This window comes from Sorex fumeus, unplaced genomic scaffold, assembly GCF_029834395.1.
Source record: "Sorex fumeus unplaced genomic scaffold, SorFum_2.1 ptg000024l, whole genome shotgun sequence".
Classification (NCBI taxonomy): Eukaryota; Metazoa; Chordata; class Mammalia; order Eulipotyphla; family Soricidae; genus Sorex; species Sorex fumeus.
Window position 1 is genome coordinate 51398546 of NW_026606081.1, and position 16637 is coordinate 51415182.

A 16637-nucleotide genomic window follows, 5' to 3' on the forward strand; every position below is an offset into this window, starting at 1 on the left:
GGTCCTCCAGCCCAACAAGGTCTGCCTTTTTGAGACGTTCTCGATTTTATGTCATTTCATTCTATAACCATGAGGCACCAGGAAAACAAATTGAGAGACCGATAACTGATGTGCTTTTGGGGAGGGCAGGAAGCGTCATACCCAGCAGTGCTCAGGGCTGACTCCTGGCCCTCTTGCTCAGGGATCACTCCTGGCAGGTCTTGGGGGACTATATGGGGTGCCAGGGATTGAACATGGGTCAAACAAACCCATGTTTGTTCCTGAGTACTCCCTATGGTCCCCCGAGCCCTGCCAGAATGCCAGAATGATCCCTGAGCACAGGACAGGAGTCAGCCCTGAGCACTGCCGGGGTGGCCCCCAAACAAGAGTGGCAATAAAATGGCCAGCATGCAGGATCTGAAAGTAACAGAAGGTGTGTAAAGAAAACTGGAACATGACTGGGGTCCTTGAAGAAGAAAACAAAGTAGTACTTAAACTAACTTCCTAGAAATTAAGGCCTGAGGAGAACTGGATACTGAGTAGACAAGATCTCATGGAAATAAAGCTGCTGGACTTTATGAGAGGAAAATCCTCATTAGTGCCACTAAAAGCCACCGAGGAGCATCAAAGATCTCAACACCACCCCGAGAGACAATGAGAACAGACAATCCCCCAAGCCAAGAAGCAGCCAACTGTGCTTTGAGATTCAAAGCCTTCTGGGAAGTTTCCAGGCCTGTAAGAGTTCAGGGGACACTCACTGGTCAGGAGGCTTGAGAGATCTGTCCAGGGAAGGGGTCCATGGCCAAGCAGCCCCGGGAAAGCCAGGGGTCAGGACTCTGCTGTGACACTCCACCAAGAAAGAGGTGGACGAGGGTGGAGAATATTAAATTGGAGTTATGGGTAACAGAGCCTGAGAGATAGAACAGCAGGTAGGGTGCCAGCCTTACGTGTGCCCAGCCAGAATCGATCCCTGGCACCCCAGATGGTACCCTGAGCACCACTGGGTGTGGTCCAAAATTAAAAAATAAGTGAGAGGGAAAAGAATGAGCTCAGTAATTTAACTAATAGGTGAGAATCAACTTTTCCATCTGATAAGTGGCTTACGATTACAAACACGGGGACCTAATGGCACCTTCTGAACAGTTTGGCATAGGAGCTCTCAAAAGATCACTGTCACTGTCATTGTCCTCCCGTTGTTCACCGACTTGCTCGAGCAGGTCCAGCAACATTGTGAGACTTGTTACTGTGTTTGGCATATCGAATATGTCACGGGTAGCTTGCCAGGCTAATTCTTCTATACCCAAGATCTGACCCTCTGCACGACACATGGTCCCCAAGGAACCTCCAGGAGTGAGCCCCGAGCACCTGCAGGGTATCAGCCTTCCACCCCCAAACAAACAAAAACCCAGAACCTTTCTCACAGGGCACACAAAAGTTGATTCAAAAGACTCAGTATCAGATACATCGAGGAAAATGGGCACAGGCAGAAACCTCTCTCTATGATACTGGCTTCAGAAGAGTTTTCAAAGACACAACCCTACAAGCAAAGAAATCAAGGGCAGAAATAAAGAAACAGGATTTTACCAGAACAGCTTCTGCTCTGTGAAGGAAATGAAATAAAATCTAAAAACACACTGCTGGATGGGAGAAAATATTGGCAGGTCACAGATCAGCTAAGCTATTGAACTCATTCATGAGGCTCAACAACAAAAACAAACCCCCCCACTCAAAAAAAAAAAAGGGAAGACCTAGAGAGAGCCAGGAGACGGTCGAGTGAGTGCCCTTTCCTCACTCACCAGCGCTCTCTTTGCTTCCTTATGCTTTACAGGAAATGCCAATCAAAACGACAGTGAGGTTCCGCCTCACTCTGGCCAATGCCCTCTGCATCGAGAAGTTAGGTACGTAAGTGGGGCTGGAGCAATCGCACAGCGGGCAGGGCGCTTGCCTTGCACCAGGCCAGCTCGGATTCAATTCCTGGCACTTGTAAGATCCCTGAGCTCAGAACCAGGAGGAAGCCCTGAGCAGCTCCGGGTGTGGTTCCCCCAAACAAAGCTGAGAAGTTTGGAACCAGTCAGTGTTGGCGGCATGCAGAGAAAAAGGGTCTCTCATTCACGGTTGGTGGGACCATTGTCCAGATCAGCCTCTATGGAACAGTTTGGAAACCTCAAAAAATGACAGTGAGAACTTCCATGGGCGCCAGCAATTCCTTCCCAAACCCTGAAACAGTCCTTTGCCAGGGTCCAGGCACCATGGTGATGTGAGCACAAGTTGCATGGCTCCACCAGGCATCACGCCTCAGCCGTGAGAGAAGATGAAACCCTGCAGCTTTCGGCAACCTGGGTGGACGTGGAGAGTGGTGCTAACTGAAGCGAGTGAGACCAAACTAGGTGTGCTCCCTTGTGTGTGGCATTACCGAAGCCGGGGCGAGACTGTCCGTGGTGGGAACAACCCTGAGATAGTCTCAATAGAGCTGAGAACTGGGGGTGCAAAGTGGGGGGAAGAAGGGACGCTGGGATGCGGGTGAAGGGGACACGAGACCTGGTGGATGGTCTAACAGACGCATGTTAAACAACATAATACTGGGGCTGGAGCAACAGCAGAGCGGGTAGGGCGTTTGCCTTGCACGCGGCTGACCTGGGGTCGATTCCCAGCATCCCATATGGTCCCCTGAGCACCGCCAGGGGTAATTCCTGAGTGCAGAGCCAGGAGTAACCCCTGTGCATTGCCGGGTGTGACCCAAAAAGAAAAAAAAAACACAACCATGATACTATTAATGTTGGTGGGCCCCAGCATGGTTTCTGTGAAGCGGGAGGAAAGAGATGATCACTTTCTCCTGGTCTGCCTCTGCCATCCTCTGGGGCTGTCAGGCCACACCTGATGTCCGCTTGGTCTTCCACTCGAGGAGTTGATCCCCGCCACCCAATTTCTCAGGGAGCCACAGACTCGGGCTGGAGCAAGAATCTGCTCTTTGCCGGAAAAGGAAATAAGTCCCAGGTCTTACCCAGGGTGACCACGTTCTTGTCTCGCCTTCTGGAAAAGAATTTCAGGAGTAGACGGGCAGTGAAGTAAAAGAGATTTTATTTGGAGGTTTTTGAAGGTGAGGAGGGAGAGAAAGTGAGTGAGAGAGTAACTCACTCAAGGAAGAACATGGGCTTCTCCCAGGGTAGAGAGACCCCTACACACACCCCAGCATTAGAGAGGGATGTTCACACCTCAAGAGGGGAGATGCGGGCACCACATGTGCCCGGCCACGTGGGCACAAGGAGCACATGGGCTCGGGCAGCATCTGCAGGCCCTTCCTTTGTTCAAGGTGGCTTTTATAGGGTTTTCCCAAGCTACCCCCACTTGGGGCTTTCCAACTATATGAGTCTGTTGCTAGGATTGCTGCTAAGTGGTAGAGTTGGGAGTGGTCTTCTTTGAAACTCCTCTTCTTGACCTTGTTCCTGCTGGATCTTCTCTTGGAGGGTGGGTCCAGCCTTCTCTGTCTGGGCTAGTTGAGGGTTAATAAAAGTAAGGAATTGGGGGGAGTGCTCTCCAGTAATTTCCTTCAGGCTCTTTCTGCGGGGAGGGGCCATCTCCTCAGGGTCCACTGCTGAAGAAGAACTTATCAGGTCTTGCTTTATGTGTCCACATGGTGGGTCAGACTTAGGACTTCACTGTATCACTGTCATCCCGTTGTTCATCGATTTACTCGAGTGGGTGCCAGTAACGTCTCCATTTATCCCAGCCCTGAGATTTTAGCAGCCTCTCCTTACTCATCTTCCCCAATGTTGCCATCCTGAAGGCTCTTTCAGGGTCAGAGGAAAGAGACCCATTAGTGTTACTATTTTTGGCATATCAAATATGTCATGGGTAGCTTGCCAGGCTCTGCCATGTGGGAGGGATACTCTAGGTAGCTTGCCGGGCTCTCCAAGAGGAATATATATATATATTTCCCTCTATGATTTGTTGCCTGCTGTCTGAACCCCATCAAATATGGTGTGGTAATTATGGAAAATGGGTAGGGAGTGTCTTATGATGTGTCCAAGAATATGTTCATTCATGCGTGAGGCTCAGACCGAGTGTCTGGAAAGCGGCCTGGAGCATGGCGGCGGTTGGGTAGTGGAGGTAGTCTGCCAGGGCTGGGTCCCGCCCCCCTCTGGGGCACCCTGAGTCAAAACAGCCTGGCGCAGAGTCCCATGGCATGGTTATGGGGGTCTCATTTTATGCTCCCTTCTGAGAGAAGCAGCCATGAGTTCTGAAGGGTGGCCGATGAGATTATTTAACGCCTGCAAAAGGCGGCTTTACAGGTGTGACCCCTGGGTCGCTGGAGACTGGGGGACTTCACTACTTAAACATTTTATTTTCAATCCAGGTGGCTTTATTTTCTAGAGATTTCATTGCCACGGGGCCTTCCCTGCCTATCCCTGCCTACATTGCTATCATAAACCACAACAGCTCAATAAAAATAACGACAAACCATCTCAGGGGCCGCAGCGATCGAAGCGCTAGCGAGTGAGGCCTGGTGCGTGGCAGACCAGTCCTGACAGGCGTGATTCCCGAGCAGTCAGCAGTAACCCTGAGCACTGCCGGGTGTGGCCCCCAAATCACAGAAACAGAGGATTTCAAAATCAGGTGTGCCTTGGAAGACTCATAGACGTGGGAAAATGACAGGAGAAAAAGTTGGAAAATGGGCCTGTGAAAGGTGAGTCACATTCCTAGAATCACTCCTTCCCAGCCAGAGGGAGCGCAGGGCGGGGCAGGGTGGGATGCTTGCCTTGCAGTCTGTGGCAGACTGAGAAAAAGCCTCAGATTCCCCTGGCCAATGTCCCCCTCCTACCTTTTTTTTTTTTTTTTTGGATCTTACCCGGCAATGGTCAGGCGTTACTCCTGACTGCACTCAGAAATTACTCCTGGCGGTGGTGCTGGGGGACCATATGGGATGCTGGGGATCAAACTAGGATCAAATTAGGATCAAACTGGGATCAAATTGGCGTGCAAATGCCCTCCCAGTGGACTGTCACTCCAGTCCCCCCCTCCCCTCCTCTTCCTGGCCTCTTTTTTTTTTTTTTGCTTCTTTTTCGGGTCACACCCGGTGGTGCACAGGGGTTACTCCTGGCTCTGCACTCAGAAATTACTCCTGGGGGTGCTCAGGGGACCATATGGGATTCTGGGAATCGAACCCGAACCTGGATCGGCTGCATGCAAGGCCAGCACCCTACCGGCTGTATCCTGGACTCTTTCTGATTAACTGTCCACCATAAAATTCTGGTGAGGCTCACCTGAAGACTGAGATAATGGACAACACCTAAGGCAAGGGGCCAGGGAAGGGTCTTTAGGACCTCGCATTCTCCACAACATTCTTGCCCCTTGATAAGAAATGAAAGAGCCCCATTTCCATTAAAAGGCCACGCAACAAACCCTTATCTCTGACTTCCCTGGCTTTCTCTAACACAAAGGCCCAGTGTTCCCATAAAAACCTAAGAAAAGGGCCATAGTTAACTTGGTCCTAGATCAAGTTCCACCCCACAGGGGAGTTCTCCTTTCCCTTCTACTTTCCAATAAACATTTCTAACTCTGGGCATCTTTGTTACTCTGCATTTTCATTCTTGAGACTATTGAACCATCAGAGACCAGCCCTCAGTGCTCTGGCATTCAAACTCCGTGTTTGATCTGACTGGAGCGATAGCACAGCAGTAGGGCGTTTGCCTTGTGCGCAGCCAGCCCAGCCAAGCCAGGTTTGATTATCTCGCCCGCACAGCAAAGCCTGGCAAGCTACCTGTGATGTATTCGATATGCCAAACACAGTAACAATTGTCACAATGGAGACGTTACTGGGCCAGCTCGAGCAAACTGATGAGCAACGTGAGGACAGTGACAGTGTTTTGATTGATCTGACAGCCCGCAGTGAGCACTGAGCAGGGAGCACCACCAGGACCATACATTTTGTTTGTTTGTTTGTTTGGTTGGTTTTTCCTTCCAGTTTTGGGCCCACACATGGCAGTGCTCTGGGCTTACTCAGGGGTCACTCCTGGTGACGCTCAGAGAAGATTCTGTGCAGTGCCCGCAAGGGAACCCCAGCAAGCACACTGCTTGATAAAACTATTTTCTAGTTCCAAACCATACATTCTTCTTTTGGTTTCGGAGTCATACCAGTGATGCTTAGGGGCTACTTCTGGTGGTGTTAGGGGGACCTTCCCTCTGGTGCTTGGGGACTGGATAGATCGGCTGCAAGGCAAACGACCTAGCTGCTGTGCTACTGATTGCAGCAGGAGCTGAGCTGTAGAGCGTCACTTTGAAGTCTCTGTCCATGGATCAGGTAGCCAATCAGGAAGTAGAACCGGAGAGTTGGGGGGCTAGGATTTGGCAACAGATAAATGGAAACCCCCAGCCCCATCTCTCTGAACACATGGACTCTGAACTCTCCCCAGACAGGTGTTGACATGCACCAAGACATGGCCCAGTAGAGGCGGCCAGACAGGGCCAAGTATAGACAGGGCTGATGGCCAGGACAGCTCAGGTACAGGCAGGGTGATGGCCAGGATAGCTCTGGTACAGAGGGCTCAGGTGCCCAGGGTATCTCAGGTACAGACAGGGCTGATGCCCAGGATAGCTCAGGTACAGGAGGGCTCAGGTGTGCAGAACAATAGCTTAGGTCCAGGAGGGTTCAGGTGCCCAGGACAGTTCAGGTCCAGGAGGGCTGTGACAAGGTACTGAGCACAGGACCCTCACCCACATGCACGTGGCCATCGCCAGGGAATAGAAAAACCAGGACCAGATGACAGGAACTGCTAGGGGGACAGCTGGGAGGCCCAGTGTTGGGGCGGAACACAGGGACCTTGCCCAAACACTGGGCTATGGCCGGAGATGGGGAAGGTGCCCACGGGAGAGAGCAGCTCAGGGACAGGACCTGGTCATCGTTCCTTGGTACAAGAGAGGCCTGGACGACTGGGGAGATCTGGAACCATCCACCATTACTATACAATAGATTAACTTTCAATCTTCCGAGTTTTGTGTGCAAATCTTTCCTACAATTTTCAAGAACCCACCAGCACAGGAAAATCTGCCTTCACACCAACACCATCCCGACAACCCACCCCCATACCCCAGATCATACATACCTTATCTGGAGAACTTGGCGCTATCTGGCCAGTGTGAGAGGCCGGCAGATGCCTTGGCGTTCTCAGGGACAGGCAATTCTGGTTCACGAGATGTGGGGCAGATGCCTGTTCCTGGGACCACGCTGAGCGCCGTGCCTCGTGGACAGACGGGCTCCGTAGGCTGCCGCTGAAAGAGCGTCACACAAACTTGTGCTGGGCAGCTGCTGTCCCCCAGGACACTCGACTTCTTTGGTCTTAAATCCAGCCAGGGCATAGGGTCGGTGCAAGCCCTCCGGGCGGGCGCGACAGGCCGCTGCGAACCCGGAGACCGGGTGCGCTCTGAGCCGGACCCGCAGCTCTAGGGCGCGGGGCGGGAAGGTTCAAATCCGCCTTTCCCGCACCCGGCGGGGAGGCGGCCAGGGCAGAAGCGGCGGGATTTGCAGCGCTGCTTCCCAGGTGGGACTCCGAGACCACGGGCCCGGGCTCGGGGGTTGCCCGCACACCAGACGCCCCGACTCCAGATCGGGCTCGCCCACAGCATCCCTTCCCCTACTGCACGGTGAGCCCGGGGATCCCCGACGGCCTTTACCTTCTTGGAGGGGGCAGCGCTCGTGGGCATCATGTTTCCGGGCGGTGCCCACGCGGACACGCCCCCGGGGCCTGGCACGTCCCGCGCGCGTTGGTGATTCCGCGTTCCCGCGGCGGGGTGGAGGGGCGCCGCTGGCGCCAGGCGCATGGCGCAGGGCTCGGGGCAGAAGGAGGGCCGAGGGCGCGACCCCGGCGTGCGGGGCGGGGTTGCCATGGCAATAGCCCCCTCCCCACCCCTGCCCCCCGTGATCCGGCCGAGGGAGGGGATTGGTGCGCCGGGTGCGGGGCGGGCCGGCGGGAGCGCTTAAAGGTTCCCGCGCTGGGGCCCCCGGGCCCGCTCGCCGCCTTCCGCCCCGTGCACGTGCTTTTCGGCCGGGTTGCCGCGCCGTCCCGGGAATCGCGCGCGCAGGTCAGTGCCCAGGTGTCCCCGGCGCCCTGGGCCCCGTCCCGCGACCGATCCCCCTGGTGGCTCGAGGGTGGGTCGCCCGGCGCGGGTGGCCCGGACCTCGGGAGCCGCGCGCCTCGGGACGTGCGCCCCGGGCGGGCGGGAGCGCGGGGAGGGCGCGGGCACTGCTGACGTGGACACCCCCGCCGGGAGGTCAGCTCGGAGCGCTGTGGGGACGGGTGCCGCGCGGGCCGAAAGGTGAGAGCTGGGGCGCCGCCGGCCTGGGCACCGTGCTCCGAGGAGGTCCGCTCCGGAGGGCTTCAGGGGTGGACGTCGCTCCCGGAGCGGAGAGCTGGGACCCCTGTACAGAGCCGCTGAGATTCGGGATGCAGCTGGGGTGGGCACCTGGGCACCCGCGCCCGGGGCTGGGACAGGCGCGGCTGTGCCAGAACCGGTTGGTCCTGCATCTCCCGCCGAGGGTGACGCCGCGCGCTTTCCCAGGGACCCGGGCCTGGACGCAGCCCGCGCCCCCGCCCTAGGGACCCCCGGAACCACCCCGGCGCACAGCCGGTCCCAGCCCGCGCTTTCGCCTGTCGCCGTGTCGGCGTGTGCGCGGGGCTCACGCGTGGCCCCGCGCCCAGGGGACCATCTGGAGGCCGCGGATCCCGAGGGCACGGCGCATGGGACAGGTATCTGCGCGCCCCCCGCGCCCCTGGTGCCCGACCTTCCTACTGCCCCCAGCCCGGATCGGGGGTGTGGCCCGGGACCTCTGACCGGCTGGGCGCTGCGGAGAGGTGCCCAGAGGTGGGGACGGTGCCCCCGAACCCGAGCGGAACCCCGCGTCCCTGCCCGACCTGATCGCGCAGCCCTCTGAGGCGGGAGCAGCCGGTGAAGGGACACGTCTGTGACCAACCTACTCAGCCACTGGGCAGCTTTGCAAACTGTCGGGGGTCTCGGTGGAGACCCCGAGGCTAAGGAGGAACCTGGGGAGTGGGGGGAGGGGCGGGCGGGGCCACTGGGGTGAGTGCCCAGGGCTGGGGGCGGGTCTTGGGACTGGGGACTGTAACTGACCCAGTTACTCCAAATGCCTTCACAGCCAGCAGGGTGGGTACCCCTCGGGGGCAGGAAAGGGGGGTGGCACAGCCAGACGACTCCTCGGTCCCTGAGTTGGGAGGAAAGAAAGGTGCAAAGAGACAGTAGGTTCTGGTTTATTGCAGACGGAGATGACCGGGTTTGGAGGAGGAATTCACAGTGTCTTGGTTACCCACAGTTCTACCTGTTCTTTCTGACCCCACATCCTCTGAATTCACCCTTATTTTGAAATCTCAACTTTGGGGGCTCGGTGGACAATATGGGGGTCCTGGGGATTAAACCTGGCTGGGCCACATGCAAGGCAAGCACCGCCCTGCTGTACTGTCACTCCAGCCTCTGTTTGTTTTGGAGGCTCACGCCCAGCGGTGCTCAGGGGTTCCCCTCGGCTCTGCACTCTGCAGTCACTCCTGGCGGTGCTCTGGGGACCTTATGGGGTGCCTGGGATGCGGCCGGGTGAACCACCATCAGGACCAGGGCCCTCCCCGCTGTGCCGTTGCTTCAGTCCCTGGCCCCACACTTTGAAATCTAGACTTAAATTTTCAAGTGGTATAAAAAATTCCTTTGGGTTTGAGATTTCCTTCTGAAATGGAAGAGCACTATTTTGCATTCTTTTTGGAGAGAGTTGGAGGCTCTGCCTGTATCACTGACTCTGTGTTTTCCCAAAGACCATCAGGGGAGACAGGAGTCCCTGGAGACCCCCCAGGAAGCCCTGGGCCAGGCACCCACTGCAGTGTGGGGGGCAGGTGCTGCCAGGCTGCTGTCTACTGCCTTGAAGAGATGGGGGAGTTTGGGGGTGACCAAGACCTGAAAAGGCTTTTTTAGTGCAAGAAATGCCTCCTACAACTGCTTGGGCTGAGTCCCTCGGGAGTGCAGAAGCAAACGTGGGGGCAGCCATACCTGTCAACCTGTCACACCTGTCACCTGTCATGTATGTACCTGTCACACACCTGCCATAAGCCTGTTCTACCTGTCACATACACCTGTCATGTGCCTGTCACATACCTGTCCGAATGTGCTGCAGGCATTGACTGGTTTGTTGTGGAGTAAGGTAGGGCTGTTTCCACTGTAAGAGATCAATTTTCTGTCGGTCTGTTCGTGGGTTCTCGGGATTTGGGCCTCAAGCCTGCAGGGAGAAAGCGCCCCCAGACCAATCCCAAGGGCGGGGTGGACAGACTCCGTCTGACTCTTTAGTCCTTCACCCCAAGGACATGAGCTGTGTCCTTTCAGATGGTCCAGCCCCCTCAGTATCCTGCCCAAACTTGTCACCTGAACTGTGTCCCTTTAGATGTTCCAGCCCCAGGGGCTCTCCATGTCCCTAAGCCCGGGAATGAGCCATAACCCAGAGCTAAGGCTCTTGCCTGCCACATGCCCCCTGGAGTTCTGTCTTCAGCACCGTCGCGCCCCCGAGCTCCACAGGAGTGACCCCAGAGCCCAGCTGGCCATGGCCCAAACCCCTAAATAATCTTCCCTGGCCTAGGGGCCCAGGAACGCTGAGCTGGGTGCTCTGCTGATGACCAGCCCCTCGCCCCTTCCTTTCCCACAGGAGGCTGGAGGAGGGGTTGGGCCCAGGTGCACCCCCTGAGGAGCAGAAGAACGTTTCCCCCGGGCTGTTCTTGTCTTGGGGTTGCAGGAAAGTGCTGTCATGGGGGTCGCGTCCAGACTTGGCCCCGGCAGAGCTGGGCAGCTTCTGTCCTGTGAGGGTGCCGAGTGGAGACTAATCATGCAGGGAACGCCGGGGGCCAGTGACTAGGGCCCAGGCCCAACCCCAGCCCCGGAGCAGGGGAGTTGGCTGGTGTCCCCTTTGCCCTCCGGGGACAGGCTGACCTGAATATGGGGGTTCTGGGGGGTGGCTGGGGTCTACCCAGTGTCATGCCAGGCTGGAGCTACTCACGTGGGCATGGGTGTCCCAGGAGAGGGTGGCCTTCCAGTCATGAGTCTGAGGTGTTGGGGAGGCCCCAGTTCTGTGCTCTCAGAGTCTTGGGGGCCAGTGGCCACGCACTGACCCTGCCCCCCTCTCTTGCAGACACCAAGAGCAATGCTGGTCTTTCGCACTCTGGGCCGAGCCCGGGGCCTGGCCCCTGCCCCCCATCTGCCCATCCCGCCCTGCCGCTGTCTCTGCAGCTCGTCTCCGCAGATGCCCCCTGACGCCAGCTTCCACTCGGCCTCGTCCCCTGACCCCGAGCGGCCGCGCATCCTGATCACAGGTCAGGCGAGCTCTTCAGTGTTGTGGGGTGCTGGGTGCTGCCCCGTGCCCCTGCCCTCTGCTGCTGTCTGGGTTGGTCCTGTGTCCTCGGCCCCTCGAAACTATAATGGGGCCATCCGTCACTCTCCAGGGCCTCTCAGGGGCACGGGTCCCACTTTGTATGTTTGTCACCCTCGTCGCATTTTGTTCTTTTGGGGGCTGTGTTCAGGCAGCCTCAGGTCCCCTAATGATTCCCAGCCAACTGGGCTGGCAGTTCAGTGCTTGGGTCCGAGGATGTGGCCCTGCCATGCTGAAGTCTCCCCTGGCTCCCTGATGGTGCTCGGGGTCGTGGGGCGCCCCAGCTGCTGTCCTGGTCCCCAAGGCTGCGGGTGCAGTGGGCATGTGAGTGGCCTGGATGCCTGGGGCAGAACGAGGCGGGTCCCCCTCACGGAGCAGGGGCACTGGGTGCCTGCTAGGTGCGTGCCCCTGTTCATGTGGCAGTGTGGCCGTTGGTGTGACCTGTGCCTGTGTTCACGTGGGGTGTGAACTGTTCACGGAGTGGCGTGTCTGTTCACGTGCCCTCGTGGCACCAGGGATGGCAGTGACTTGGTTGCTGTCCTGACCTTGCTCTGCACCCCGTGCCCTGTTTGTTCTTCTTCACCAGGGGGTCTTGGCCAGCTTGGAGTGGGGCTCGCCGACTTGCTGAGGTAAGAACTGAAGTTGGAATGTGCGTCTACGTCTCGTGCCTCGAGTATGTCCTCTGTCTTCTGTCCTCTGCCCTGTCTGGGCCTGGTCAGAGCCTGTCACAGGCCAGCCCTGTTTTAGGCTCGGTGATTCTTGATGAGTCTCGATTCCGAGGTGCGGGGGGTGGGAGACAGATCGGGCCATGTGGGGCTGGAGCAGAGCTGAGAGGGTGCTGTCAGGGTGTGGGTGACGGCACCCTGGATGGAGATGGTGGTGCTGTCACGGAGGTGTGGGGTGTGGGTTGAGGGGCACCCGGGAGGGAGCTGATGGTGGAGGCCGGGGGGTGGGAAGGCGGGAGGCAGCAGGAACGGCAGCGCGACCCTCACGTGCCCCTGGCCTCCCTCAGGAAGCGCTTTGGGAAAGACAACGTGATCCTGTCAGACATCAGGAAGCCCTCGGATCACGTTTTCCGCAGTGGTAAGAGGGAGTGGACACTGGCATGGGCGCGAGCTGTGGCTCTTCGAGGTGTGTCTGCGGGTCCCCGGGTCCCCTTTGAGGGTGAGTGGCCTCCTGCCTGTGGTGCCCTGTCCAGGAGAGACCCAGGCAGCCTCTGGTTCTTCCACGAGGAAGACGGTGTTAGTTAGCGGCTGGGGGCTCCGGGGGTGTGGGGGTGCAGGGAGGGCCGCTCGTCTCTGACCTTGCACGTGCTCTGCCCGGTCGGCCCAGGCCCTTTTGTCTATTCAGACATCCTGGACTACAAACACCTCCGGGAGGTAGTGGTCAACAACCGCATCAGCTGGCTATTCCACTACAGCGCGCTGCTCAGTGCCGTGGGCGAGGCCAACGTGTCCTTGGCGCGTGCTGTCAACATCACCGGTGGGTCCCGCTGGCTGTCTGGGTCTGGGGAAGGGGGTTGGGGGCTGGGGGGTGTTGCCCATTTCAGGGGCCATGTGCGCATGTGTTTGTGTGTGTGTGTAGGTTCCTCTGTAAGTGTGCACATGTGTGTGTCTGCCTGCCTGTGTGTGTGCGTGCAAGTGTTTTTGTGCGTGTGTATGTGCGCGCCCAATGTGTGCATGTGTGTGTGTGCCTGTGTGAGTGCACATGTATGTGCCTGTGTGAGTGCACACACATGTGTGAGTGTGCATGTGTATGAGTGTGTGTGTGTGTGCGCGTGCGCCTGTCCACACGTATTTCCCATGAGGAATCTCCTGCCAACCCCGTTTCCAGTCCGGGCTGCGTGTGTGACCCACGCAGGTCACCTGCCATTTCCGCCCATCCGTCTCAGGTCTACACAACATCCTGGATGTGGCGGCCGAGCACGGGCTGCGGCTGTTTGTGCCCAGCACCATTGGCGCCTTTGGTCCCAGCTCTCCTCGTGACCCGGCTCCGGATCTCTGCACCCAGAGGCCCCGGACGATCTACGGGGTGTCCAAGGTCCACACGGAGCTCATGGGCGAAGTAAGCTGTGGTGGGCCGGGAGACAGATGGTCGGTGTCACCTGCCCTCGGTTGTGCTTGCACCGCGGGGGGTGTGGTCAGTCTAGACTGTGCCATGGACCCGCCCTAGCACCGCCCCTTACTGCCCCACTTTCTCTTGGCTGATGGCCACTGAACTTTGTGGTAGGGGACATAGCTGTCCCCTTGCCCTGCCCTCCCAGAGCTGCTGGGCAGAATCTTTAGGACCGTGAGTGTAACTGTCTCCTGAGAAAGATCAGACGTCCCTAGTCAGGCTGATCCAGCTTCTAGAACTACATAGCGTACACACACACACACACACACACACACACACAGATACAAAGCATACACACACATACATACATATACACACATACACACACAGATTCAAAGCATACACACACACATACACACACACATACACACAGATACAAAGCATACACACACACACACAGATACACAGCATACATACACATACAGATACAAAGCAGGCAATTAACCATCTTGTGTTTGTGCCACACCCATGGTGCTCAGGGCTTCCCCTGGCTCTGTATCAGGGATCACCTGGTGTACTCAGGGGACCATTTGGGGCGCCAGGGATCAAACCCAGCATGTGCTAGGCGAGTGCCCTGCCCACTGCACTGTCTGTGGCCCCTGTGGGAGTGTTTCACTGTAGCCGCATGGGATGTCATTGCAGAGACCGCCAGCCCTGGCTTGCCCCACCTCGTGTGACGGGGCTTTTGAAAGGACCTTCTCTCCCTTGTGCAGTACTATCATCACCGCTATGGGCTGGACTTCCGCTGCCTGCGGTACCCCGGGATCATTTCTGCGGACACCATGCCCGGCGGGGGAACCACAGGTAGGTGCTGCCCTGCCAGGTCGGGCTCCCCACAGCCCTTGGGGGCCTCTTGCGGGGTGTCCGGGTGGCTTGTGGAGCTTCAGCCCTGTCCTGGAATGCAAAGGAATGTGTGACCCACGATGTAGAAGAGGCGGGTAGCCAATGGCTTTTGGGGGCTGGAGCAATAGGACAGCGGGGAGGGTGCCGACCTTGCACACGGCTGACACGGGCTCGGTCCTCGGCATCCCACAGGGTCCCCTGAGTGCTGCCAGGAGGATTCCTGAGTGCACAGCCAGGAGGAACCCCTGAGCATCACCAGGTGTGACCCAAACCCCAAAACTAAGAATAAAGACACAGACTGTGCTCTGAGTACAGGCTCTGTCCTGGTAGAGTCCACTCACGGCGGCCAGAATGCCCTGCTCGGGGTTGGAGCGATAGCACAGCGGGTAGGGCGTTTGCCTTGCACGTGGCCGACCCGGGTTCGATTCCCAGCATCCCCTGTGGTCCCCTGAGCACTGCCAGGAGTAAATTCTGAACGCAGTCAGGAGTAACCCCTGTGCATCGCCGGGTGTGACCCCAAAAAAGCCAAAAAACCCCAAAAAACAGAATGCCCTGCTCATCATAGGTGCAGTTTCTTGGCATGGGGACCCTCTCCTACCTGCTGGAGGGCTGAGGCCAGTAGGGGGGGCAGATGATTCCAGAGAGGCCATGTTTCCAAGTGGGCACTGGTCTGGGTCGCCTTGAAAAAGCTTTGGGTGGCAGGAGAGGGAGCATAGAAGCTGGTGCGCTGCTGCTTGTTGGCCCTGGTTTGGCCCCTGAGCACGTGGCCAAGACTGCCCAGACCCTCTCAGCAAACAGAGAAAAGCCTGTGCCTGGAGCCGCCTCTTCTCAGGGTGTGAGTGGGCCCAGCATGTGAGACTGATTTTCTCTCCCCAGCGTGTCCCGTGCTTGGGTTTCATGAGACTGTGCATGCAGGGCCAGCTGCTGGTCATGGTCTTGGCAGGCTGGTCGGGAGTGTCTGACCAGGGCCTCTTCTTCCCCCCACCCCTCCTCCACCCCTGGGTCTTTGTGCTTTTGAGCCTAGCATGCATGAGGAGTCCACCTTGCTGTCAGAGACTCGGGCCCAGGGTCCCAAGAAGACCCCTACACATGCATGCCTGCACACATGTACATACGTGCACACACATGCAGGCACACAGCCGTGGCTCTCTTCCAGACTACGCTGTCCAGATCTTCCATGATGCAGTCAAGAGCGGCACGTTTGAGTGTAACCTGGAGGCGCACACGCGGCTACCCATGATGTACATCGAGGACTGCCTCCGGGCCACGCTGGAGGTGATGGAGGCCCCAGCCGAGGCCTTGACCCTGCGCACCTACAACATCAATGCCATGAGCTTCAGCCCGCAGGAGCTGGCCCAGGAGGTGGCCAAGCACATCCCTGGCTTCCGCGTCACCTACAAGGTGGAGGCTGTCCGCCAGGCCATAGGTGGGTCGTGGTTGCCGCAAACCCTCCCCGGGGTCCAGGCTGGCGGGAGCAGGTCCTTCCCACTCGGCAGAGGGATCAGCGTTGGGTGGGGCGATGAGGGGGAGGACATGGTTTCCGGCAGCTGGGCTCCTGCCATCCCAGCGAGCTGACTGCCGGCCCCGAGGCGGGAAGGCTCGGCATGACATCGGCCTGGTGTTCCAGTGCTGGACAGTCCCCCGCTGGCCCTCTAACCGGGCAAGTTTGGGCAGAGTGTCACCATTCTTGGCCTCGCGGTAGCCATGTGACCACGGTGCTGGTCTGTTCACATGGAGACTTTCCCGCCTGGGCTGTCAAGAAAATATTCTAGAACTTTCTGTGCCAGAGCCCAGGTCACCTCAGCTGCTTTTCCCTCCTCCCAGCCGAGAGCTGGCCCATGAATCTGGACGACAGCCGTGCCCGCCAGGACTGGGGCTGGAAGCATGACTTTGACCTCCCGGAGCTGGTCGCCACCATGCTGCATCTCTGCGGAGCCCACGGCCAGGCGGCCCGGGCCAGCTGAGCCCCACAAGGCCACCAGCACTGCACTCAGTCCTGTGGTCCCCCTCACAGGCTCGGGCTGGCACCAGTGGCTCCGGGGAGGGGTGGTGTGTGTGTCTTCACCGTGCCCAGCTGCCCCCATGTCACAGGACACGGGTGGACCTTGTCACCGTGTCCCTTTCTCCTGGGAAGTGGGACCCTATGATGCTGTACCAGAGCTAATTAAAGTTGATTATCACCCCCAGGCTCCAGTTGTTCTCTTGGCCGGACATTGAAGGTTGCAAAGCCATTTTTTGAGGAGGGCGTTGTTTGTGTGCTCGTCATTTTAGCGGAAGCACCGTGGTTTATAGTTAT

The 16637-nt window shown here is 57.8% G+C and overlaps 1 protein-coding gene across 1 annotated transcript; it reads left to right on the forward strand.

Annotated features, from left to right (window-relative positions):
• Positions 1–7792: 7792 nt before the first annotated feature.
• On the forward strand, positions 7793–16305 carry LOC130023395 (L-threonine 3-dehydrogenase, mitochondrial-like). The gene is made up of 10 exons (XM_056113902.1): positions 7793–7916; positions 8673–8835; positions 11245–11327; positions 11970–12012; positions 12396–12466; positions 12716–12865; positions 13275–13447; positions 14212–14302; positions 15498–15767; positions 16166–16305. The coding sequence occupies exons 1-10, from the start codon at positions 7793–7795 to the stop codon at positions 16303–16305; spliced, it is 1308 nt and encodes a 435-aa protein (XP_055969877.1).
• Positions 16306–16637: the final 332 nt, after the last annotated feature.

What these genes read in the sequence shown, in the direction of transcription:
- LOC130023395 (XM_056113902.1), top strand. Translation starts at nt 7,793, where the DNA reads ATGGCGCAGGGCTCGGGGCAGAAGGAGGGCCGAGGGCGCGACCCCGGC. An exon ending in GCCGCGCATCCTGATCACAG is followed by an intron (nt 11,328 to 11,969) that starts GTCAGGCGAGCT and finishes CTTCTTCACCAG; the next exon opens with GGGGTCTTGGCCAGCTTGGA. An exon ending in GGATCACGTTTTCCGCAGTG is followed by an intron (nt 12,467 to 12,715) that starts GTAAGAGGGAGT and finishes CGGTCGGCCCAG; the next exon opens with GCCCTTTTGTCTATTCAGAC.